The sequence below is a fragment of the Astatotilapia calliptera genome, chromosome 17, assembly GCF_900246225.1.
Source record: "Astatotilapia calliptera chromosome 17, fAstCal1.2, whole genome shotgun sequence".
NCBI classification, from domain to species: Eukaryota; Metazoa; Chordata; class Actinopteri; order Cichliformes; family Cichlidae; genus Astatotilapia; species Astatotilapia calliptera.
Window position 1 is genome coordinate 17234900 of NC_039318.1, and position 20665 is coordinate 17255564.

General features: G+C 42.2%; 3 protein-coding genes across 4 annotated transcripts; 1 reads left to right on the plus strand and 2 right to left on the minus strand.

Annotated features, from left to right (window-relative positions):
• Positions 1–3006: 3006 nt before the first annotated feature.
• LOC113008838 (histone H4) lies at positions 3007–3417 on the minus strand. The gene has a single exon (XM_026146668.1). It carries the CDS (start codon positions 3366–3368, stop codon positions 3057–3059), a length of 312 nt encoding a protein of 103 aa, XP_026002453.1. The 5' UTR covers positions 3369–3417; the 3' UTR covers positions 3007–3056.
• Positions 3418–4192: 775 nt separating this feature from the next.
• On the minus strand, positions 4193–4821 carry LOC113009689 (histone H2A-like). The gene has a single exon (XM_026148149.1). It carries the CDS (start codon positions 4769–4771, stop codon positions 4394–4396), a length of 378 nt encoding a protein of 125 aa, XP_026003934.1. The 5' UTR covers positions 4772–4821; the 3' UTR covers positions 4193–4393.
• Positions 4822–5976: 1155 nt separating this feature from the next.
• Positions 5977–19169, plus strand: LOC113009210 (CCR4-NOT transcription complex subunit 2-like). 2 transcript variants are annotated; one of them, XM_026147399.1, is made up of 15 exons: positions 5977–6199; positions 8995–9126; positions 11045–11117; positions 11244–11382; positions 11469–11675; positions 11889–11965; positions 12050–12175; positions 12553–12683; positions 12775–12895; positions 13593–13749; positions 13897–13958; positions 17053–17129; positions 17206–17306; positions 17759–17903; positions 18521–19169. In XM_026147399.1, the coding sequence occupies exons 2-15, from the start codon at positions 9007–9009 to the stop codon at positions 18605–18607; spliced, it is 1623 nt and encodes a 540-aa protein (XP_026003184.1). In that variant the 5' UTR covers positions 5977–6199; positions 8995–9006; the 3' UTR covers positions 18608–19169. The 2 variants fall into 2 exon arrangements, with proteins under 2 accessions (XP_026003184.1, XP_026003185.1); XM_026147400.1 differs by having other exon boundaries at positions 17053–17102.
• The last annotated feature ends 1496 nt before the right edge of the window (positions 19170–20665 follow it).

Genomic DNA, 20665 nt, shown 5'->3' on the forward strand with positions numbered 1-20665 from the left:
GTCACACTTTAATCTTCATGCTCTTTCTATACCAGAAACTACAGTCGGCATGAACGTGGAAATCACTGACTTCAGTTACAAAAATGAAGCTTTTTTTATTTTTGTATGATACCTGATTTATATGAAATATGGCTGAAGTAAACTAAAGTCTAAAATTCTTAGTCATTTGTTTAATAGTAATTTGACATTATATAATTCACATATAAAACTATGAATTGTAATTTTAAATGGTTTAAAAGCATGTAGAACAGCATATGTAGGCAAGTATATTTCTCCTCTTTTTATCAAGAAGCAAAGACAAAAGCAGGGCAGGGTTCGGTGGTTGAATCATCCGTCCCCACCAATGCCAAACCTACACCCACGCCAGGATCGTCCCCGCTACCTGCAGCTGGCCATCCGCAACGACGAAGAGCTGAACAAGCTGCTGGGCTGAGTGACAATTGCTCAGGGTGGTGTGCTGCCCAACATCCAGGCCAAGAAGACTGAGAAAGCTAAATAAAATCCCGCGACTGTCCTCAACCAACTACACTTGCTTAAAGTAATTAAACTAAATCTTTAATCCATAGGTGTCAAACTCATATTCACACTAGAACTGAAGTGGGACAGCCCTGTTACGGTAGTCTCAGTGTGTGCAACACATTTAGCTGTTTTACTACATGAATAAAAATCTGACTGACTTAAATTGTAAAGTTATTAGACTTTTCTTTTTATAAACTTGCTGTAAAAACAGAAATCTGTGTAGTAAGAGCATAAACATTGTCTGTTCCTTAAAGTAGTTGCACTAAAACGTAAAAACAAGACAGCTGAGTAGATTAAAGAGGTTCAGACTTATAATAATAATTATAAATCACTACAAACTCTCATTTAGGTCTGAGATTCATTTAGACCATGCCTATTCAACTACGAAGTTAGTTGGGCCAGATTTTCAAACCGAGGAATTTATCTGGGCCAGATATTTTTTTTGAAGCCAGTAAGCAGCAGATCATGATCAATTTCAAACCCACACAACTGTACTGAAAAACAAGTATTTATTTTATTCCTTTTCCCCTGTAAATCTGGTGGTGACCTCTGACAAATGCACACCAAAAAAAGGAGCTATAACTAAACTATTTTTTGCACATTTGAAATAATAATAATAACAAAAAACATTTTGATAATTCCCTTTAAAATTAAAGTAAATATTTCGCTGACCATTTTCCTGCCATGGATGGAGCCCCATCAGTCACAAGTATACAGACACGCTTCATATCCAGACCATTTTCCTCAAAAAGAGCTTAAATCTTCTCAAACATCATTTCGCCAGCTGTGTGTCCCTCTAACGGTAGTAAACCGAGCAATTTCCCATCCAAAAAAACGGACATATACGCATAACTGTGCATTATCAGTTCTGTCTGATCTCCTGCTATAGACATTACATCAGTTTTCTTCAGGTCATCGAACAGCATTTCAAACTCGTCTGACGCCAGAACTTCAACTCTACGAATATTTGAACTGTCCTACAGGGGTACGTTTTTAATAGCAGATGTCACACTCACTTTTCACCGCATCCACCACGGCCAGCATGCACTATTTCACTGTTTCAGAATCTGTGAAAGGCCTTTTCTTCTTCGCCAAGAAGCAAACACGAAGGGAAGATGCTGCAGCTCTCTCTTGGGCTGTACAGGACCCTCACCATGGTAGTACAACTCCGGTTGTAAGATTATTAAACTCGGTAAAACGAATAAGTATTTGTCAGTCCGGGCAGGGTTAAACCGACAGTTTTCATTGTCAATTTTGCGCTTTTGGAGTGAGAAAGACATGCTGTTGTCGCATCATATATTACGATGATTTTTTAATATGTTTACATCACGGTGCATTGTGGGTTAAATATTGCTAGGCTACTAAGAGTGTTGCATTCACAGTCTACACTACGCTGTAGGAATTTTTAATTTTTTTAAAAATTAATTAATTTTTTGTGTTTTCTCTGTGTTTCTGCCAGGACCACAGGCAGGTTGCTTCTGGGCCGCATTTGGCCCGCGGGCCTCCATTTGAATAGGCTTGATTTAGACCGACAGCGAGCCACAGCTGTGTGCTACATGCAAACACACTTTGTGTGTGGTGTATTTTCTGTAATTCTGATCTGCTCCTTCAAAGGAGCTTTTTTAAAATGTTTTTAATTTATTTTTTAACCTGGAAGCACGTCAATTGAACGTAGACAACCTGACAAAACTTCTTGATTGCGATGTGGGTCATTTCATCACAGATCATTTACAGTTCCCTTTGATACTTTGTTTGCAGTTTAAACAGACATGCTGCATTTCAAGTCCATAAAATCTGGGTACTAAAACATATCTTTGATAGTGTTCCTTGTATGAAGGTTATGTCAGGATTGTAGGCTGAGTAAGCCTGTGGAGAAAGAAAGATCACACATCAGAATTGTTACATTGATATGATTGGTGAAAATGATATTTCAGGCAGACAGCAGGAAGAAGTTTCAAAAGCTTCTTAGAGCTCCATCCACTCATGTCCACCATGTACTAGACCAAAGGTGGGTTGGTTATCTTTAAAAAAAGAAAAAAAAAAAAGAAAAGAAAAAACCCTATTAAATAAGCACTTCTGCTATAAGCGAATTTCTGGCAAGAAGACATTTACAAATAAACCAAAAAAAAAAAAATTAGTGAAATCTATCGTTTGGTCTATGAGTGTTCACACTCCTGCTATAGGTGAGTTTTAATAAACAGTGGTATTGAATAGGTCTGTAACCTCTGAAGTTCAGTTTGTGGTTATGTCAGTTATTGTAATTTTGTGAAGCACACATTAGAAACACCTTAATCTTATAGCCTATAGAAAGATTAAGTCACTGTAATATGTTGGGAATGTGAGTCGGTAATAGTTTGTGAAGTTACAACATACTATTGCTTCAGAAGTCAGTGGGGGAATACTGGCAGGTAGTTACTAATATTTTCAGGACTTCCTTCCAAATTATGACAAAAACAACAAGATTGTAGAACAAAGCTCTTAAAGTGAAGTGTGTGGCTCTTAAAAGAGCCGTTGTGTTGTAGAGTCGAGCTGTGGATTTAACCTCCGAAACCATACAGAGTGCGACCCTGCCTCTTCAGAGCGTACACCACGTCCATGGCGGTCACAGTCTTCCTCTTCGCGTGCTCAGTGTAGGTAACAGCGTCACGGATCACGTTCTCGAGGAACACCTTGAGCACACCACGGGTCTCCTCGTAGATTAGACCGGAAATACGCTTCACACCGCCACGGCGGGCCAGACGGCGGATAGCGGGCTTGGTGATACCTTGGATGTTATCACGAAGAACTTTCCGGTGACGCTTAGCGCCTCCTTTTCCGAGTCCTTTGCCTCCTTTTCCGCGTCCACTCATTTTCTCGAAGCCGTGTAGAAACACTACTGGAGAACGAGCAGCCAGCCCCGTAATTTAAAGGCGACTTGCGGACGTGATTGAGAACAGCCAAGTATTGGCCCAACTTCAGCTTCTCACAGGCTAGTCGCATTTCCGGGTTGGGAAAGCAAACATCTGCTCTCGGTGCACTACGTCATTGAGTTACTGGTTGTGAATTGATTTAGACTGAAATTGGAGATAGCTACTCTGTTGTAACACTGGGAGCTGTGCTTAAACAGTTTATAGATGCTAGTGATGGGGTTTCTGGCTCTTTTTAGAGAACCGGCTCTTTCGGCTCGGCTCACTAAAAAGAGCCGGCTCTGAACCGCCTCTTCAGGTTGTTTTGTTGCTCTAATTTATTATTAACAACAATATACAATTATGCACAAAAGGAATTACTAATATAAAATACGTGGTTTTATTTATGTGTTGATATATAAATATATGCTGTGGACCGAAGAGACAAAACAGTACAAACTCCAAAACACATTTCTAGCGTTAACTGAACTTCCAAAACAGAGCTACCGAGATCAATTAAATAACACAATTGAAAGCTCATCACATTCGAGTGCTTTGTGCTCGGCAACATGATAGACCCTGTGCTAAAACACAGCTCGCGATGAGGAGCCGGCTCGCGTCGTTCACGTCAAAGATCTGGCTCTAAGAGCGATTTCGTTCGCGACCGATGCAGCCAGCCAACTTGGTGAATCTGAGGTGATCATTTTGGAACAACAAAAAAAAAAAAAAAAAAAAAAAAAAAAAAGTATAATTATTAAAATGGGAACGCTTTAGTTCCTGGTCTCGTCAGGTCATCCTGCACATTAAGCTATGCCTCTTTTGCTTATATTGCACAGTGAAATGGCACACACTCTATACGACAACATTAATAATCAGTGTGTTATAGATTGTAATTCACATTGTAAATGTTAGCGCGGGGGTTGTGATTAGAGGATAACTCTTAAGTTGGTGTGGCTCTTAAAAGAGCCGTTTTATGAAATACTGGAGGTTTACTTCGCCTTCTCAGTTTTCTTAGGAAGAAGCACGGCCTGGATGTTGGGTAGCACACCACCCTGAGCGATAGTCACTCCACCCAACAGCTTATTCAGCTCTTCATCGTTACGGACAGCCAGCTGCAGATGACGGGGAATGATCCTGGTCTTCTTGTTGTCGCGGGCAGCGTTTCCTGCTAGTTCTAGAATCTCAGCGGTCAGATACTCGAGCACAGCCGCTAGATACACTGGTGCTCCAGCACCAACGCGCTCTGCGTAGTTCCCCTTCCTCAACAGCCTGTGAACACGACCGACAGGGAACTGAAGCCCGGCTCGTGAGGAGCGAGACTTTGCCTTAGCTCTCGCTTTGCCGCTTTTGCCACCACGTCCAGACATGTTTAAATCTTTTTCCGTTTGCCGAGGAGAAACAGGCTACTGTGTAACAGCAGAGTCTCACTTTATATCGACGCCATCGGCCTCTTCCTGATCGCTCATTGGCCAGCTTGCGCTTCAGCGGGATGGTCCAATCAGAAACAAAAACGTAGTCCACTCTGTGACAAACAAGATCTCAGGGAAATGTGAAACACAAAGGACTTCGAAAAATACACTAGGTTGTAAGATTATATTTACATTGTATACTCATACAATGTAAAAAGGATACGAAGACCAAGGTTATTACAATAAACTAGAGCCAAATAAAAACTGTTTGATACAGCACTGACAATAAACATTCGCACAAAAATTAGAAATAAATAAAAATAAGGATGATTTTTTTTTGGTTTTTTTCTGCCTGTGTATTTACATTAGGAGGCTTCAGTCCACATGTACATCAGCATTTTTTTTCTTTTTTTTTTGCTTTTACTTTGAAAAATAATCACATGAAAACACAAAAATGTCTTAAGGTTGATCGATATAAGATAATTGTAACTGAAGGACATTATGTTCAAAGGTTCTCCTGATCAGTGGTATTGTTAGTTCTGTTTCCTTCAGTGAATGATGAATTCCAACTCACCCCGGCATATGTTGACCACTGAGGGTGAAGAAGCTGGATGAGCATCTCCAAGGGTGGAGCACCTCTCCAACAAGCTTAAGGGTGGAGCACACACTCTGGGTCATGGACAAATTGCTTCTCTAAGTGGAGGAGTTTAAGCGTCTTGGCATCTTCGGGTCTAGGGGGAGTTATTCTGGGGTTTTTTTGTGGTGAAGCAAGAGCTCAGTATGACTGGCTGATCTCTGTACCTGGGTCCAGCTTTGTGGACAACTTTGTACTTCTTTTTTGAAGTCCACTTGCAATCGTAGGATGGCCTCTGTGGCCCAGACCCATAAGTAAAAGAAAATGTATGGATGAATATTTTTATTTAATATGAACAAACCCCTGTAGGAATAACAATTATGATAAAAGTAAGAAAATGTTGTTACTTTTTTAATATTAACAAAGTCAATAGATACTTTGTGTTATTAAAATAAAAAATGAAAAGTTAGGGTAGCAAACATTCATAAATAATGTCTGTGTTCTTTGCAAGCTCCTTTGATGCATAAATAATCCACTGCAGAGCAGCCACATGTGCACTGTGAAGTTGATATTTCTGATTCAACTTCACATGGAGTGGAACAGAAGAGGAAGAGGAACATAAGAGTAATCGGGTTAAAGTGAACATAACAGAAGTTGAACTTTATCTTCTCTTAAAGAGAAGGCCCTGGTGTCTGACAGTAGAGTTGAGTGGAGTAGAACAGAGTAGAGTGATGGAGCCTTCCCAACATCCTCCTGATTGGCAGTGAGATGTCGGCCATCTTGGATTGTAGCGGGGAAGAAGGATTGATGCGGTGAGCTCCTTTTTTATTGCTTTAAAATCTTTTTTCGGGAGTTTCGGGTCTGAGGGTCCTTTAAATGAACCCGAGTTTGTGTGCTCGCTGCAAAGACCCAGCTGGTGAAGGGCGCAGTCGGGAACAGTACGGCTCTGAACGGCGCGGCCCGGTTTCGGTGCTTTTTGTTGTTGTTTTGGGGAACTAACAGCGGAGGCGCAGCAGGCCCAAACACGGACAAAAGCACACCTGCCCGCAGTTCTCCTCTCAGCCCCATTTTCTGTCCGTACAGCAGCGTCTATCCCGGTGTTACCGAGTCGTTAAACCGTAATTTAACGACCTCCGGGTTTCCAATTAGATGCTTTTCTACGTTCACATAAATGCAACAGCTAGCTTAGCTTCTATGCTAACAGCCCCATGTATTCCTATGACAGAAGCTGCTAGCCTGTGTGCGTTGCTCAGCTAGATAGCTGTAGCGTCTGACACATTATTAACGCTAAAGAGATAACGCTTGCTGATAACTGCTGTTTCCTGGAGACCTGCAGTCAAATAGCAGCACACGGCGGGACAAGCCGGCTCATTTAGTTCTGTCAGGAAATTCTAATATTGGAGTTAACGCTAATCAGACACACTAGCAGCGCTAGCCTTAGCGCTCTAAGCTAACATTAGCCGTTTTTGCGACACTGCTGCGCCTTCAGCGCCGCTTAGAAACGAGACAGACAAGACAGGCAGACGACTGGGCTTCGGCTGCAGGGATAAAAGGAAAGTTTGTGAGGTTTTTAACTCGTTATAAAACCTCAGAACCGAGCAGGATCTCAGCTAGCCGTTGTTAGCTGGGATTGCACCTGCTTTAGGAGGCGTCGCTTATCTCTGTTAGCATCGCTTTGTGTTTTAGTGGAAGGTTTGACACATTATGGAGATTAGCTGGTGCTTTATGTTATGAGATGTGATGTTTTGATATTACTTTTGGCTAATGTGCAGTTTGTCCTCACAAACACACCAGTCTGGTTGTTGATCAGTGATTTAGTAGTGGAGGCTTTTACTGTAAAAAACAGAAACGTCCAGCAGACTTCTTTCACTCTGAAAGTTAAAAGAACTAAGCGTTCAGAGGCTTAAAGATGTGTAGTCGGTTGATTTTCTGTAGTTGTTAAACAGTGGAAGCTTTCCTCTGTCTTTGTAATTAAAACGTATTCTGGGAAGTATGAGGAGCTGTGGTGGGATACACACCTTTGTCAGTGTTTTAGTTTTAAGCCTTTTTGGTTTGGATGCTTTCAACCTAGGTTCATCTTTTAAAATGGGTCCAGCTTTGCAGATTTGTTTGTGGTGACAGTCTTAATTCAGATCAGAGTCTACAGCTGCAACTGCTTCACTCAAGACTCAACAACTCAATTTTTATTAGTGGTTTAGTCAGTTTCTTCTTTCCCTGCTCTCACTGTGAATAAAATCAGGAACCATCAACGCTTAAACTTGTACTAGTCCTTTTCTGCAGTGCTTTAGCTGCCCTGAAAGTTTCTGATCAAGTAAGATCACACCTCTGATATTTTGTTTATTCAAAACATTTTACATGCCACAGACATTAAAACCTTTGTGTTTTGACCAGGTGTTTCCCCAGATTAGGTGTGTTTTTGTCACATCTCCGTCTTTGTAACCTGATCTCTCTGTGCATGAATTTGAGAGGGGTGTGACCGGATGATATTACACTGTGCACTAGCACCTGTAATGTCACTTTCGGTGCATGCTGCTTAACCAGAACTTAGCATTTAGCCTAAAAGTGAGTTCACATCCTCATACAGAGTGAGACGAGAGAAGGAAATGGTATTAATCCAGTTTCTGATAACAGGTTACCCTGCCATAGATGCAGTAAAAGCCTCCCAAGCATCTGTGTCTTTTGAGCTTTCAGTTAAAGCAAATATTTAAAACCTGAAGAGAAATGCTGCTGATGTAGTAGCAGCTAAATGGCTCCAAACTGCTGATCAGGGATCAACTGATCTGTTTGGATCACACATCGGCCTCAGAAGCCTGGATCGGGTATCTCTCTCAGTTCAGCCTTATTCTCTGTTTACTTTGCTGCGAGGCAGCAGGTGAGCACAGCTATTACACACCTGCTGCACCAACATACTTTCTAAAAAAGGTCTTACTTTAACACTTAAACTGTTATCATGGCTGAAAATGTTCAGAGAAGCTGCTAAAACATGTTTTTAAGTTTGTATTTTTTTGCTCTGACAGTAACACAACATGTTGTTCACAGCATTAATATTGCCTCTCTGCGCCACACTGAGTGAGGAGGTCCACCACAGTGCGACTCAGAGGAGAAACAGTAAACATCAGCTCACAGACACATTTATATCAAGGAAACCTCACAGAGAGGAGTGTAGCTTATTGATTTTTCACTGCTGTCAGCACAACACACAGGGAAGATACTGAAACCTGATCCAGATGTTGGAGTTGGGATCAGGCTGAAAAACATTAAAATGTTCAGTTATTTGTTTGTTTTTGGCAGAAAATGATAAGAAGTATCTTTAAAAACAAGCTTAAAACAATTACATAAAAATCTAAACGTGAGCAGTGCAGCTCAGCCTGTAAACCTGAGATTAAGCAGTGAGACTAAATATTATATGAATTTTGTTTTTCTTTTTAAAAATTGAATTTCAATTTTTTTTGTGTTTTGTGAGTCATGCAAAAGTCGTTCCTGAATGAGACTCTGAGCACGCTCAGAAGCAGGTTTCTGGTTTCAGAGCATGAAATGTTCCATGACAGTGAATGACTTCTGTCCAGGTATGACTGGTCTGACTGTTTCCTGTCGTCTTGTCTCCTAGGTGACACGCGGCATGTTTGGTGCTAACCGGAAGAAGTTTATGGAGGGAGGGATAGAGAGTGACTACCCGGACGACTCCAGTCTCTACTACAGCCAGCAGTCCATGTTCCCTCCTCACCGTGCGGACAAAGACGTGAGTCCTGCACGTTCAGCAATCATTACGGTTTATTAGGTCTGCTCGATTATGGCAAAAATGATAATCGTGATTATTTTCACTGAAATTGAGATCTCGATTATTTGACGATATTTATTTAACAATAACAATGTATTGAATAATGACTTTAAAGATTGTCAAAAAAATATAAAATAGTGTGCAAATACTGATAACAGTGCAAATGTTTGCAATATAAAAAATAAATGAAAAATGTAAACATCTATGTTTAGTGAACTTTGCAGTGTTGCTCTGTGGTGCAGCTACGACACCGTAGCAAAGTTTACACACTATGTCTACTTGATCCACGTCTGACTCCGCGAACCCATAATGTTTCCACACCACTGAAGCTTTTTTTACCTCTCTTTTCAACCAACGGCAGTCACTCTCCTCTCCAAATAACTTCTGCTTAGCTTTCTGAGCTTCCCTCGGGTCCTCTTAATCAGTGGTCCCCAACCCCCGGGCCTCGGACTGGTACCGGTCCGTGAGTCATTTGGTACCGGGCCGTGAGAGTTGAGGCTCAGGTGTGAAATGTATAGTTTTCAGGGTTTTTATCGGTTTTCAGCGTTATTTTGTTATCGTTTACTCGGTTTTCCTTGGTCTTTTCACGTGTGTTATGAATAAATTTTCTTTTTTTTCGGTACCGGTACTAGTTTTATTTTGTTGTATTTATCCGCGACACCTTAAAGGCCGGTCTATGAAAATATTGTCGGGCATAAACCGGTCCGTGGCGCAAAAAAGGTTGGGGACCGCTGCTCTTGTGACACGTGTTCGAAATGCAGAGAGGTCCGCTCGATTTGCCACACAGAGCAGCGCGAGAGTAAAGCACGAGGAAGGGGCTAATAATCGGCTCAGTCATTTTTAATGATCGTTGAAAGCCCAGATCGTAATCGAGATTAAAATTTGATTAATTGAGCAGCCCTACGGTTTATAATTATTGTCAAAAACTGCATTTGAGGGTTTGGACATGCTCAGCCAGTCAAGAAACTTCAGAGGCGTTTTATGGGTCTTGCACATGTACATAAGGCATAGTGCCCCATGGCATTACATTTCATTCACATGTGTGAAATTCAGTATCCTCATGTTAAAAAAAAAATGCCCTAAATCCAAGTGGAAGTACACAGTATTGAATATAAGATGATATCTTGGGGCCGTTTTTGTCACTTTTTCCAGGTGTTGTACTTCATGCACTAGAAAAAGAAGTATGTCTCAATTTTTCCAAATGATAAAGAAATATGCTGCAATAAATAAAAGAAATCTGTCAGCATAATTCTTATTAGGAAGAAAATGTGTAAAATTACAGAAAAAAAATCTTCTTGTAGCTCATTGGCTAGACTGTCCAGAAAATGTCAGTTTTAAAATGTCATTTAAAAAAATCTGAAATTTCTATACTTAGTATTGAAAAAACAGAAACTTTCCAGTCATTTAGTTGTTTATTTATTAATTAATTACTTTAATTTAGTATGAACGGCTGTTGGGGAGGCTTCTATCAGCAGGAAAAGCGCATTAAAGTACATTTAAAAGTGCAAACATTTAAGCCCTCCTTCACATTTTCCAAACCCATTGAGTGGCCAGGCCAGGTTATGCCAGGCCAATCCTGCTCCCCAGGCCTTATATTTGATACCGCTGTCCAAGGGGGTGAGAGCTCTGTGTGAAGCAACTCGAGCAAAAACAAAGAAAAATGAGTCTCTTGTTGTAAAAACAGCACACAGCTCGTCTCCCTGTCATCTCTGCCCTCTTCTATTCATCCTCACTTTGTCCTCACTGCCCGGGGATGCAGCACAGAGCCCTTCACAGCTTACCTGAGTGGTTGACAGTAACAGAGCATGCTGCTGCATCTGCAGCTGCTGTGTGTGTTTCTGTGTTTTGATCTGTGTGATTGTGTGTTTGTCCTCCTCAGATGCTGGCGTCTTCCTCTGCCTCCTCTACGGGTCAGCTGTCACAGCTCGGAGCCAGCCTGTACGGCCCGCAGAGTAAGACGGACAGGCACTGACCTGTTTCTGCTGAATAATGTCGACTCATTACTGTGATGTTATCTCAGAGAAAACGTGGGAGAGTCAACCTCGTTTTTCACGCTTGTCTGCTTGCTCTCTCTGTAGGTGCATTGGGGTTTCCCATGCGAGGCATGAACAGCAGTGCAGCTCCTCCATTGAGTCGCAGCGGGCTGAACCAGTCTGCCGGTCAGCTCTCCAGTACGCCCAATGCCGGCTCGATGCACACGCCCCCCTCACCCAGCAGGTACCCCTCACACTGTGTGCTCTCATTATAAGAACTCTCTGTCAGTGTCTCTGCTTCTTCTTCAAACCACAAACTTCTTCCTGCAGGGGAATACTGCCCATGAGCAGCCGGAGTGTGCTCAATCACAACCAGCAGGTGGGGGGTCCAACGGGGCAGTCAGGTGGGATGGGAGGCGGAGAGCGTGGAGGTGGAGGAGGGAGGAGCGGCAGTATGGGGAGTCCCAGCCGGTCGTCACCCAGCATCATCGGGATGCCCAAACAGCAGCAAGCACGGCAGCCGTTTACCATCAACAGGTAACTCGCATCACTGCGGTCCGGATGTGACCTTTGACCTGTGTTGTTAGAAAGGAAGGTTTTCAGCAGCACATCTGGACCGTGTGATGGAGACGAGGGTTCAGGAATGTTTATGATTATTTATGATTTGAAATGATAGAGAGGAAGAGCTCATAATGGCAAAAACCTGTATGAAATTTACGCAAAACCTGTGTGTGTGTGTGTGTGTGTCAGTATGTCAGGGTTCGGGGTGAACAGGAATCCAGGCTTCATGAACAACTCGCTATCCAACAACATCTTCAATGGCACAGGTAACAGAGTGACATCAGAATTTTAAAAAATCTGTCAGCTGTTACCCAACCTGCTGTAATGTGACCTCTCTGAACTCGTTTCAGACGGCAGTGAGAATGTGACGGGGTTGGACCTGTCAGATTTCCCGGCATTAGCTGACAGGAGTCGGAGGGATGGAGGTTCGAATCCCACCCCACTGCACAACCCGCTGACCGGTCGAGCTCCCTACGGTAATACAGAAGGGACATTTATCTGTTTGTGTCCGTTTGTCTAATATAGAGTTGTCCTTTAATTCTACGCAGTGGTCTAGACTTTACAAAAGTCAAGCAGCCAATAAAATGTAAAGAAAATAAAACCATTTATGGAGCTGTTAGAATATTTGCTTTAACTTCAATTGAAGCATGCTGGGGGACAGTGATGAGAAATACGGAACGCTTATTTTAGTGGATTTTCTTCCTTGTTTTATAGTAAACTGAATATTTTCAACCGTTGGTCAAACACAATAGATATTCAATAAAAACCTTTAAAAGTCTTACATTTGCTGCTGATCAGTGTGTCTTTCTGTTGTGTGTTTTGTTAATGTCCTGCAATTGGTCACTTTCTCCAGTTGGCATGGTAACCAAGCCGTCCAGTGAGCAGTCGCAGGACTTCTCCATCCACAACGAAGATTTCCCAGCTCTCCCAGGGCCAAACTACCAAACAAAAGACCCCACCAGCACCAACGAAGACAGCAAAACGGTGACATTTCTGTCTCTCTCCGTCATCCGCTTTCTGCTTCTTTAACTTCCCAACTCATCCTCATTTGTCCCGTCTGTCTCCATCCAATCAGAATCTGAACTCATCGGGAAAGCCAGCCTCTAACTCAGATGGTCCAAAGTTCCCCGGCGATAAGAGCTCTGCACCGAGCAACAACAACCAGCAGAAGAAAGGGATTCAGGTGCTTCCTGACGGTGAGACAGTTCAATCAGATAATCGCTCAAAAGCCAGACATCAGCTGATCTTTGTTTCTGAATGTTAACCCTGAAAATGTTTAGAGTCATCTCTTTGAGAATTTAAAGAGAAAGGAAATGAATGGGACATAAGAGCTTTATTAGTTTATCACAGACTCGAGATAAAATAAGAAAAGCTTAATTTGTCCTTACTGTAGGGAAATACTTTTGTTTCAGCGGCTGAAACTATAATGGAACATGTAAAATCATAAATGTTGTCATCAGATGATGAGTCTGCCAAACAAATGCAGTTTTATGTTGCTATGAAAGGGTTTAATAGGTTTCTGAATACCCAGCTGTGACGTGTTTAACCAAATTAAAAAAGGCCGGAACTGAAAATCGTTAATGTGAATTTAATCTGTGTATTAAAAGAACCCCCGAACACTTTCATCCTCCTTATTTCCCCTCCGTCCTCATCATCCCCAGTCTGTCACAGCAGATAGCTTCCCCACCCTCAGCCTGATGCTGCAGGTGGATTTTGTCTTAAAAGGGAGCTCTTCCTTTGCACTGTTTTTTTTGTTTTGCTTTTGTTCGTCTCATTTAATTAACTCAAAACCATTAGACGGAGATTTTCTTATCTTTGAGTGAGTTTGGGTAAAAAAACAAGCAGGAGAGATTTTAAGCTAATCCGTAATCCTCTGTTGTCTTTGTGTCCCAGGGCGAGTGACCAATATCCCTGGTGGCATGGTAACAGACCAGTTTGGAATGATTGGCCTGCTGACGTTCATCCGGGCGGCGGAGACCGACCCCGGCATGGTCCACCTGGCGCTGGGCTCAGACCTCACCACACTTGGCCTCAACCTCAACTCGCCTGAGTACGAGTCGCACATGCAAACGCGATTTATAGTTGGAGACGAGCGGCGTCTTTAAAGTTTTTTTTTTTTTGAATGGCCGCAGCAGCAGCTGAATGACCTGTCACTGTTCTCACACTCAGACCCTCTCTCTCTCCCTCTCTCTGTCAGGAATCTCTATCCTAAGTTTGCATCTCCGTGGGCATCGGCTCCATGTCGACCGCAGGATATAGGTGAGTTTAACACCAACCTGGAAGTAGTGACTGAGGCTATGTCCACACTAAATGCGTTTTTGTTTTCTCCCCGTTTTGGCCTCCTGTCCACATTGAGACCGCGTTTTTCGCTCGAGGAAAACACAGCGTTTTAAAAATGCTCTCGAAAACGCAGAGATTTGAAAACGGTGTGATGCAGTCAAGTGGCCAATTAAACTAAACGGAGGGCATTATACAGCAGTTGTTTTGTTTGCTCTCAATTTTAAAGATTTTAAAGATTAATTAAAGATTAAAATTAATCAATTAAAGATTAATATCAGTTTGTACATGCTTCAGATAACTTTTCTTCAAATTCTTTAATTCTCAATTGCTTTTGCAACTTTGTACTTTTGTGTTACTCGCAGCAACAACTCCACCTCATTGTTAGTCCATTTAAAAAACTCTGTGATTTTCCTCGACATTTTGCCGCGACATTTCAAAGAGCCGGAAAGTAAATAAGCGGCAGACAGAAATGAGGCAGGTCGAATCTTCTTGCGTTTCACGCATGCGCAGTACTGGAACGTAAGAGTTTTCTGCCGTTTCAATATGGACGCTGTCTATATACACTGAACAAAAATATAAACGCAACACTTTTGTTTTTGCTCCCATTCCCCATGGGATGGACGTAGAGACCTAAAATTCATTCCAGATACACAATATAACCATCCCTCCCAAACAGTGGTCACAAATCAGTCCAAATGTGTGGTAGTGGGCACATCTGCTATATTGAGATAATCCATCCCACCTCACAGGTGTGCCACATCAGGATGCTGATCTGACATCATGAGTAGTGCACAGGTGTACCTCAGACTGCCCACAACAAAAGGCCACCCTGGAATGTGCAGTTTTTTGCGCTATTGGGGGTCTGGGGACCCAGAACCGGTCAGTATCTGGTGTGACCACCATTTGCCTCATGCAGTGCAACACATCGTTGCATGGAGTCTATCAGATTGTCAATTGTGGCCTGTGGAATGTTGGTCCACTCCACTTCAATGGCTGTGCGAGGTTGTTGGATATTCGTGGGAACTGGTACACGCTGTCGTATACGCCGGTCAAGCACATCCCGAACATGCTCAATGGGTGACATGTCCGGTGAGTATGCTGGCCATGCAAGAACTGGGACATTCTCAGCTGCCATCTGCCCTGAACAATGTGAACCATGATTCATCCGTGAAGCGCACACCTCTCCAACGTGCCAGACGCCATCGAATGTGAGCATTTGCCCACACAAGTCTGTTACGGCGACGAGCTGGAGTCAGGTCAAGACCCCGATGAGGACGACGGGCATGCAGTTGAGCGTCCCTGAGACGGTTTCTGACAGTTTGTGCAGAAATTGTTTGGTTGTGCAAACCAATTGTTCCAGCAGCTGTCTGGGTGGCTGGTCTCAGACGATCTTGGAGGTGAACCTGCTGGATGTGGAGGTCCTGGGCTGGTGTGGTTACACGAGGTCTGCGGTTGTGAGGCCGGTTGGATGTGCTGCCATATTCTCTGAAACGCCTGTGGAGACGGCTTATGGTTGAGAAATGAACATTCAATGCACGGGTGACAGATCTGGTTGACATTCCTGCTGTCAGCATGCCAATTGCACGCTCCCTCATTGCTTGTGGCATCTGTGGCATTTTGCTGTGAGACAAAACTGCACATTCCAGGGTGGCCTTTTGTTGTGGGCAGTCTGAGGTACACCTGTGCACTACTCATGATGTCAGATCAGCATCCTGATGTGGCACACCTGTGAGGTGGGATGGATTATCTCAATATAGCAGATGTGCCCACTACCACACATTTGGACTGATTTGTGACCACTGTTTGGGAGGGATGGTTATATTGTGTATCTGGAATGAATTTTAGGTCTCTACGTCCATCCCATGGGGAATGGGAGCAAAAACAAAAGTGTTGCGTTTATATTTTTGTTCAGTGTATGAACTCTGGGAAAACGACTGATACTGAAAGCGATAGTGTGGACGCAGAGCGTTTTTTAGACACAACCGCCATTTTCAAATCTATCCGGGCTAGTGTGGGTGTAGCCTGAGACCTTGAAGTCAGCATGAAAGTGTTCATTTTCTCACAGACCTGTAGAAGAGCCATTTGCTCACCATTAGAAACGATACTTTGTGAAAAATGTGAAGGCTGATGCTAAGTTTACTCTGACTTTAGAGAGGTGCTGGAACCTCTACAGGCTCAGAAACTCTGAGCGTCTGACTCTTTTTGGGACTTCAGAGGCATTTCTGTCAGTGTCAGTGCAGCAGTAAAGTGACAGATCAGCCTGCAGAGTGAATTAAAATAGACAAGCAAAATTGACCTGATATGTGAACGACATCAGTGTATTGATGTGGTCGTACGTAAGAAACCAGCTTCATTCGAAACCTGCTCACTCCAAACAGCCAGCAGGGCGAGGAGGAGTCCTCTCGATTTCTGGACGCATTTTCACGGCTTTCCCTGAAGTTTGACTGTTAGCCCTCACTGAGTTAGATCTTTTTCTTTGACAGTGAAGAACCGCTTGGCTCCAGCCGCCCCCAGACAGCATCGATGAGCTCTTCCATTCTGATTGCTTCTTGGTTTTCACGCTGTGCAGTGAAGCAAATTTTCACCAAAGTTGGAAATTTTAACTCTTGAACACAGATTCTTCTTCAGGGTTTTTGCTGTATGTTAAAAGTTTTGGTGGCCAACAGAGGACAATCATCATGGCTGATTCAAACAGTTTTTAAATGATTTTAATTCTTAATTCTGTTTTATTTTAAAAAGTCTTTGCTTTTAATGCGTGTTTGCCAAACTCGTTTATATATATTTATAAGGACTCGTTGAGTCCTTCATCAGCAGGAAATTTAAATCTGGAATTTTTCTGCCTCCATGTGGTCTGAACAAGTTAATGCATCATGATTTTTTTTCCAATCAGTTTTTATAATGTGAGACTGAATTTACTGAAGTTTAAATTTATTTAATTTTAGTTGCTTAAATAACATCAAAATGCTCTACGCCTGTTCATTGCATTAATTACATGCAGACCAGTTGTGCAGTTTTTCTAATGAAGCTTTTCATTTTGTCCTGTTTGTTGATTTTATCTTTTCTTTTCCTGCAGACTTCCACGTCCCCTCAGAGTATTTAACCAATATCCACATAAGGGACAAGGTACCTCCTTCACAAGACACCCCAAAGGTCCTTTACATGATTGTTATGAGACTGATCTCCTGAAAAATGTGTCCGTATTAATCTGTCTCTCTCTCACGTGCAGTTAGCAGCTATCAAGTTGTCTCGGTATGGTGAAGATCTGCTGTTTTATCTCTACTATATGAACGGAGGAGACCTCCTACAACTGCTGGCTGCTGTAGAACTGTAAGAGCGACCGGTCATTACTGCACCCTAATCACACTAAGTCAGTCACCACGTGGGTGGAAACTAAATTACTTTGATGTTTGGATGAGAAAATTGCTTGAAACTGAGATAAAAGTAAGATTTCATAGTTTCCTGTTGTGCTGGCGTTCAGTGCAATCAGTTTTTTAAAGAAATCCGCTCACCAGCTTCTTGTCATCACCAACAAACTCTCCACTTTTCCATACTGATCTAAAATACATCCTTCCATTTTAAGATAAGTCTGCAAATGTTTTTTTTAATGATTGAATCTATTTTTCAGAAGCTTCTCATCTTTTTAAAATGTTTTAATCTTCATTACAAATAAAGATTAAAGCATCCAAAAGAACCCCAGGCTGTCTGAAATGTCTCTCTGCGTTTATGATGGTGTACAAGATGTTTAAAGCGATCATTTCCGCGTGTGTGTGCGTGTCCAGGTTTAACAGGGACTGGAGGTATCATAAAGAGGAGCGGGTTTGGATCACTCGAGCTCCGGGGATGGAGCCCACACTGAAGACCAACGCCTATGAGAGAGGGACCTACTACTTCTTCGACTGCCTCAACTGGAGGAAGGTGGCCAAGGTGAACGAACACACACACACACACACACGCACACTTTAAATCAGCACCAGGATGTGTTGCCTACATTTGATCAGGTTGACAGTTCTCAGATCTTGATTTCATGAAACTGGTCCGAGTGTTTGAACACTCAGTACTAAAGACTGCATTCGTACAGCTGTGTGGTGGTAAGGGCAGCTCCTTCTGCTGCTATCCGTGTCTCAGCCTCTAAAAGAGCTCCTCAGGTGAAAAACTAAGTGAAGAAGAAGGTTCTACTACTTTTTTCCCCTCCAAGGGAGGAACAACATACAGAGATCTGATGAACTGATCATTACTGAAGTATTTTTGAGACTTCATCTCTGCGAGGAATGTTTGTTGTTTGTCCTGGATCTGTAGATCTGCTTGAAATGAGGTTCAGAACTTCTGTTTGATTTTATTGAACAAGTCTACATTTGAGAACAATTATATTCTGGAAAAAAAAGCTAACTGTTTTAATAGTAAAATGTGATTGGATCAAATAAAAATATGCATTTGTATCCCATTAAATCCAAAGCTAAAATTTCATTTTGAAAGTAAACACAGAATATGATGAACGCTGTGTACAGTCGATGACAATTTACCACTTTCCTCCTCGTTTTCAGGAATTTCATCTGGAATATGACAAACTAGAAGAGCGACCTCACGTTCCCTCCACCTTCAACTACAATCCTGCCCAGCAGGCCTTCTGATTGGCTGTCTCTCCTACTGCCTGCCTGCCATTGGCCCTCCTGACCCCATTAGGTTTTTCCACCGGCACACACTGAACGGGGAGGACATCCTGGCTCCTGTCCTCCTCTCTGAACAGACTTCATCCTTTTATTTTTTTCATATTTTTGTTCCTTCTTTACCTCATTATCGTTATTTTTTTTTTTTTTGAATTTCACACTTTTCCATCAGTTTGATTTGGCTGGTCTGTGAAGTGGACCACAGACTCGATACACAGACACAAGCACTGCAAAGTGTCCATCTGATTGAGTGACTCATGTTTCTGCTCAGTCTTAAGAATCGACTATTTTTGTCTCCAGAAGCTTTTAAGAGAAACCAGATTTTAACACAGGAAGTGATCACCTTTCAGGATGGATAATTATTTCCCACTGTGTCGCACCTCTCTGAAACCTGGCGATATCTTTAACCCACTCTCTTTTATCAGGTTTATCCCCCAGCATTACAAACCAGAGCACATCATCAGACAGTCAGGAGGACATGCAATGTACATTGTAGCACTATTTCATAATAAAAGAGGAAAAAATATCCTTTTTTCCCCCCTTTGGTTCCTTTGTGTTATAAAGCGGGTTTAATTTAAAGAGACAGGTGAGAGTGCAGCAGGTGATTTCATACTGCAGGGAGGTCTTTCACAGGTGGACACGTTCCCTTTATACCTCGAGGAAAAGGCAGGAAATCTCTCTCTTTTTTTTAATTACGTTTTTTATACATATTTCACCATCTGCAGTTATTTTATCCTCCTGAGGTGGCAGCCTGTTTAAAAATGAAAAAGACATTAGGTTTTTGGGGTTTTTTTGTCATTTGAAAGACAGAAATCTGAGGTGGCATTTAAGAAAACCGATTTGTCTTTCTGGATGATAATGGCGTTAAATTGGAAATCTGGTGAATGCCATTTCAGATTTATCTACTACAAATCTTGTTTTCAGCTTTTTCAAGATGGAGAAAAAAGAAAATAGTTTCTTTTTCTTTTTTTAGATTTTCCTCCTTTGTGTCGGATCATATGTTAGTCCATGCAGAAGTCAGCTTTAGTTTGGTGAAATAACTGACACTTGCCATATAAGAACAGTTACATCAAAAAAAATTTTGAGTTTTGCTGCCTCATAATCGGCCCTTGGGGGTTCTCACCATAGTAAACATGGCTGTTCGGTAAAGCAAAGGGACTCAGTTTGTCTTGCTTTATTTGAATAGAAATCAGCGCACTTTTCTCAAGTTCTCGTTGATTAGATAATCAGAAAATGTCTGCTATGTTTAAGTAAATAAAACCCCAAATCAGATTCTCCTGGCTCTGGCTAAAACCTGATCAGGAGGCACCAATCACTACCCTGACCTTACAGCTACAAAGACGTTGGGATGATTGGTGATGCTAATGTTGTCTGTTGTTCTCTGTTAGCCTGTTCAGGGTTTAATCTCCCAGCTTATCCCACTGTCAGTTTATCCTGAGGATAAGTGGCCATAATATTTAATAGGATGGATTTATTGTTGGATAGCTGCACCTATTTCTACTCCTGCGATCTGTTTGATATTTTAATTGTTATTCTTGCAAGGCTTCTGCCTGGAGATCAAAAACTCAAACTCTGCTGCCTGTATCCACTTTTAAAGATTACAGTTACTTGCTGCACTGAAAGCCCCCCACAGTGAGTCACACAGTTTCCCACTGAGCGGAGGTCTGTACTGAAATGCAGAACCTGGGGTTTAGTGAGGTAGCTTCAGGTTTAACCCCAGGTGCTCCATCAGCACATGTAGAAAGCTCCACCTGCTGCTTTTCACCTATTTTATGTTAATTTTTGTTAACACTGCTCTCTGCTTCTCAAACTTCCTATTTCTTCACCTTTAACATTATTTTCTTTTTTTTTCTTTTTTTAAAATTACATTTTGTCCCAACTGTTTTCTGCCCGGTAACAGTCAAACCAATTGGATCCTCATGACACCACCACCACCTTGCTTGTAAGCTACAGCCAGGAGATAATTAGCATCATTAGCAAAAACACTGGAAGTGGACACTGGCAGCCCGGCTCTCATGGGTC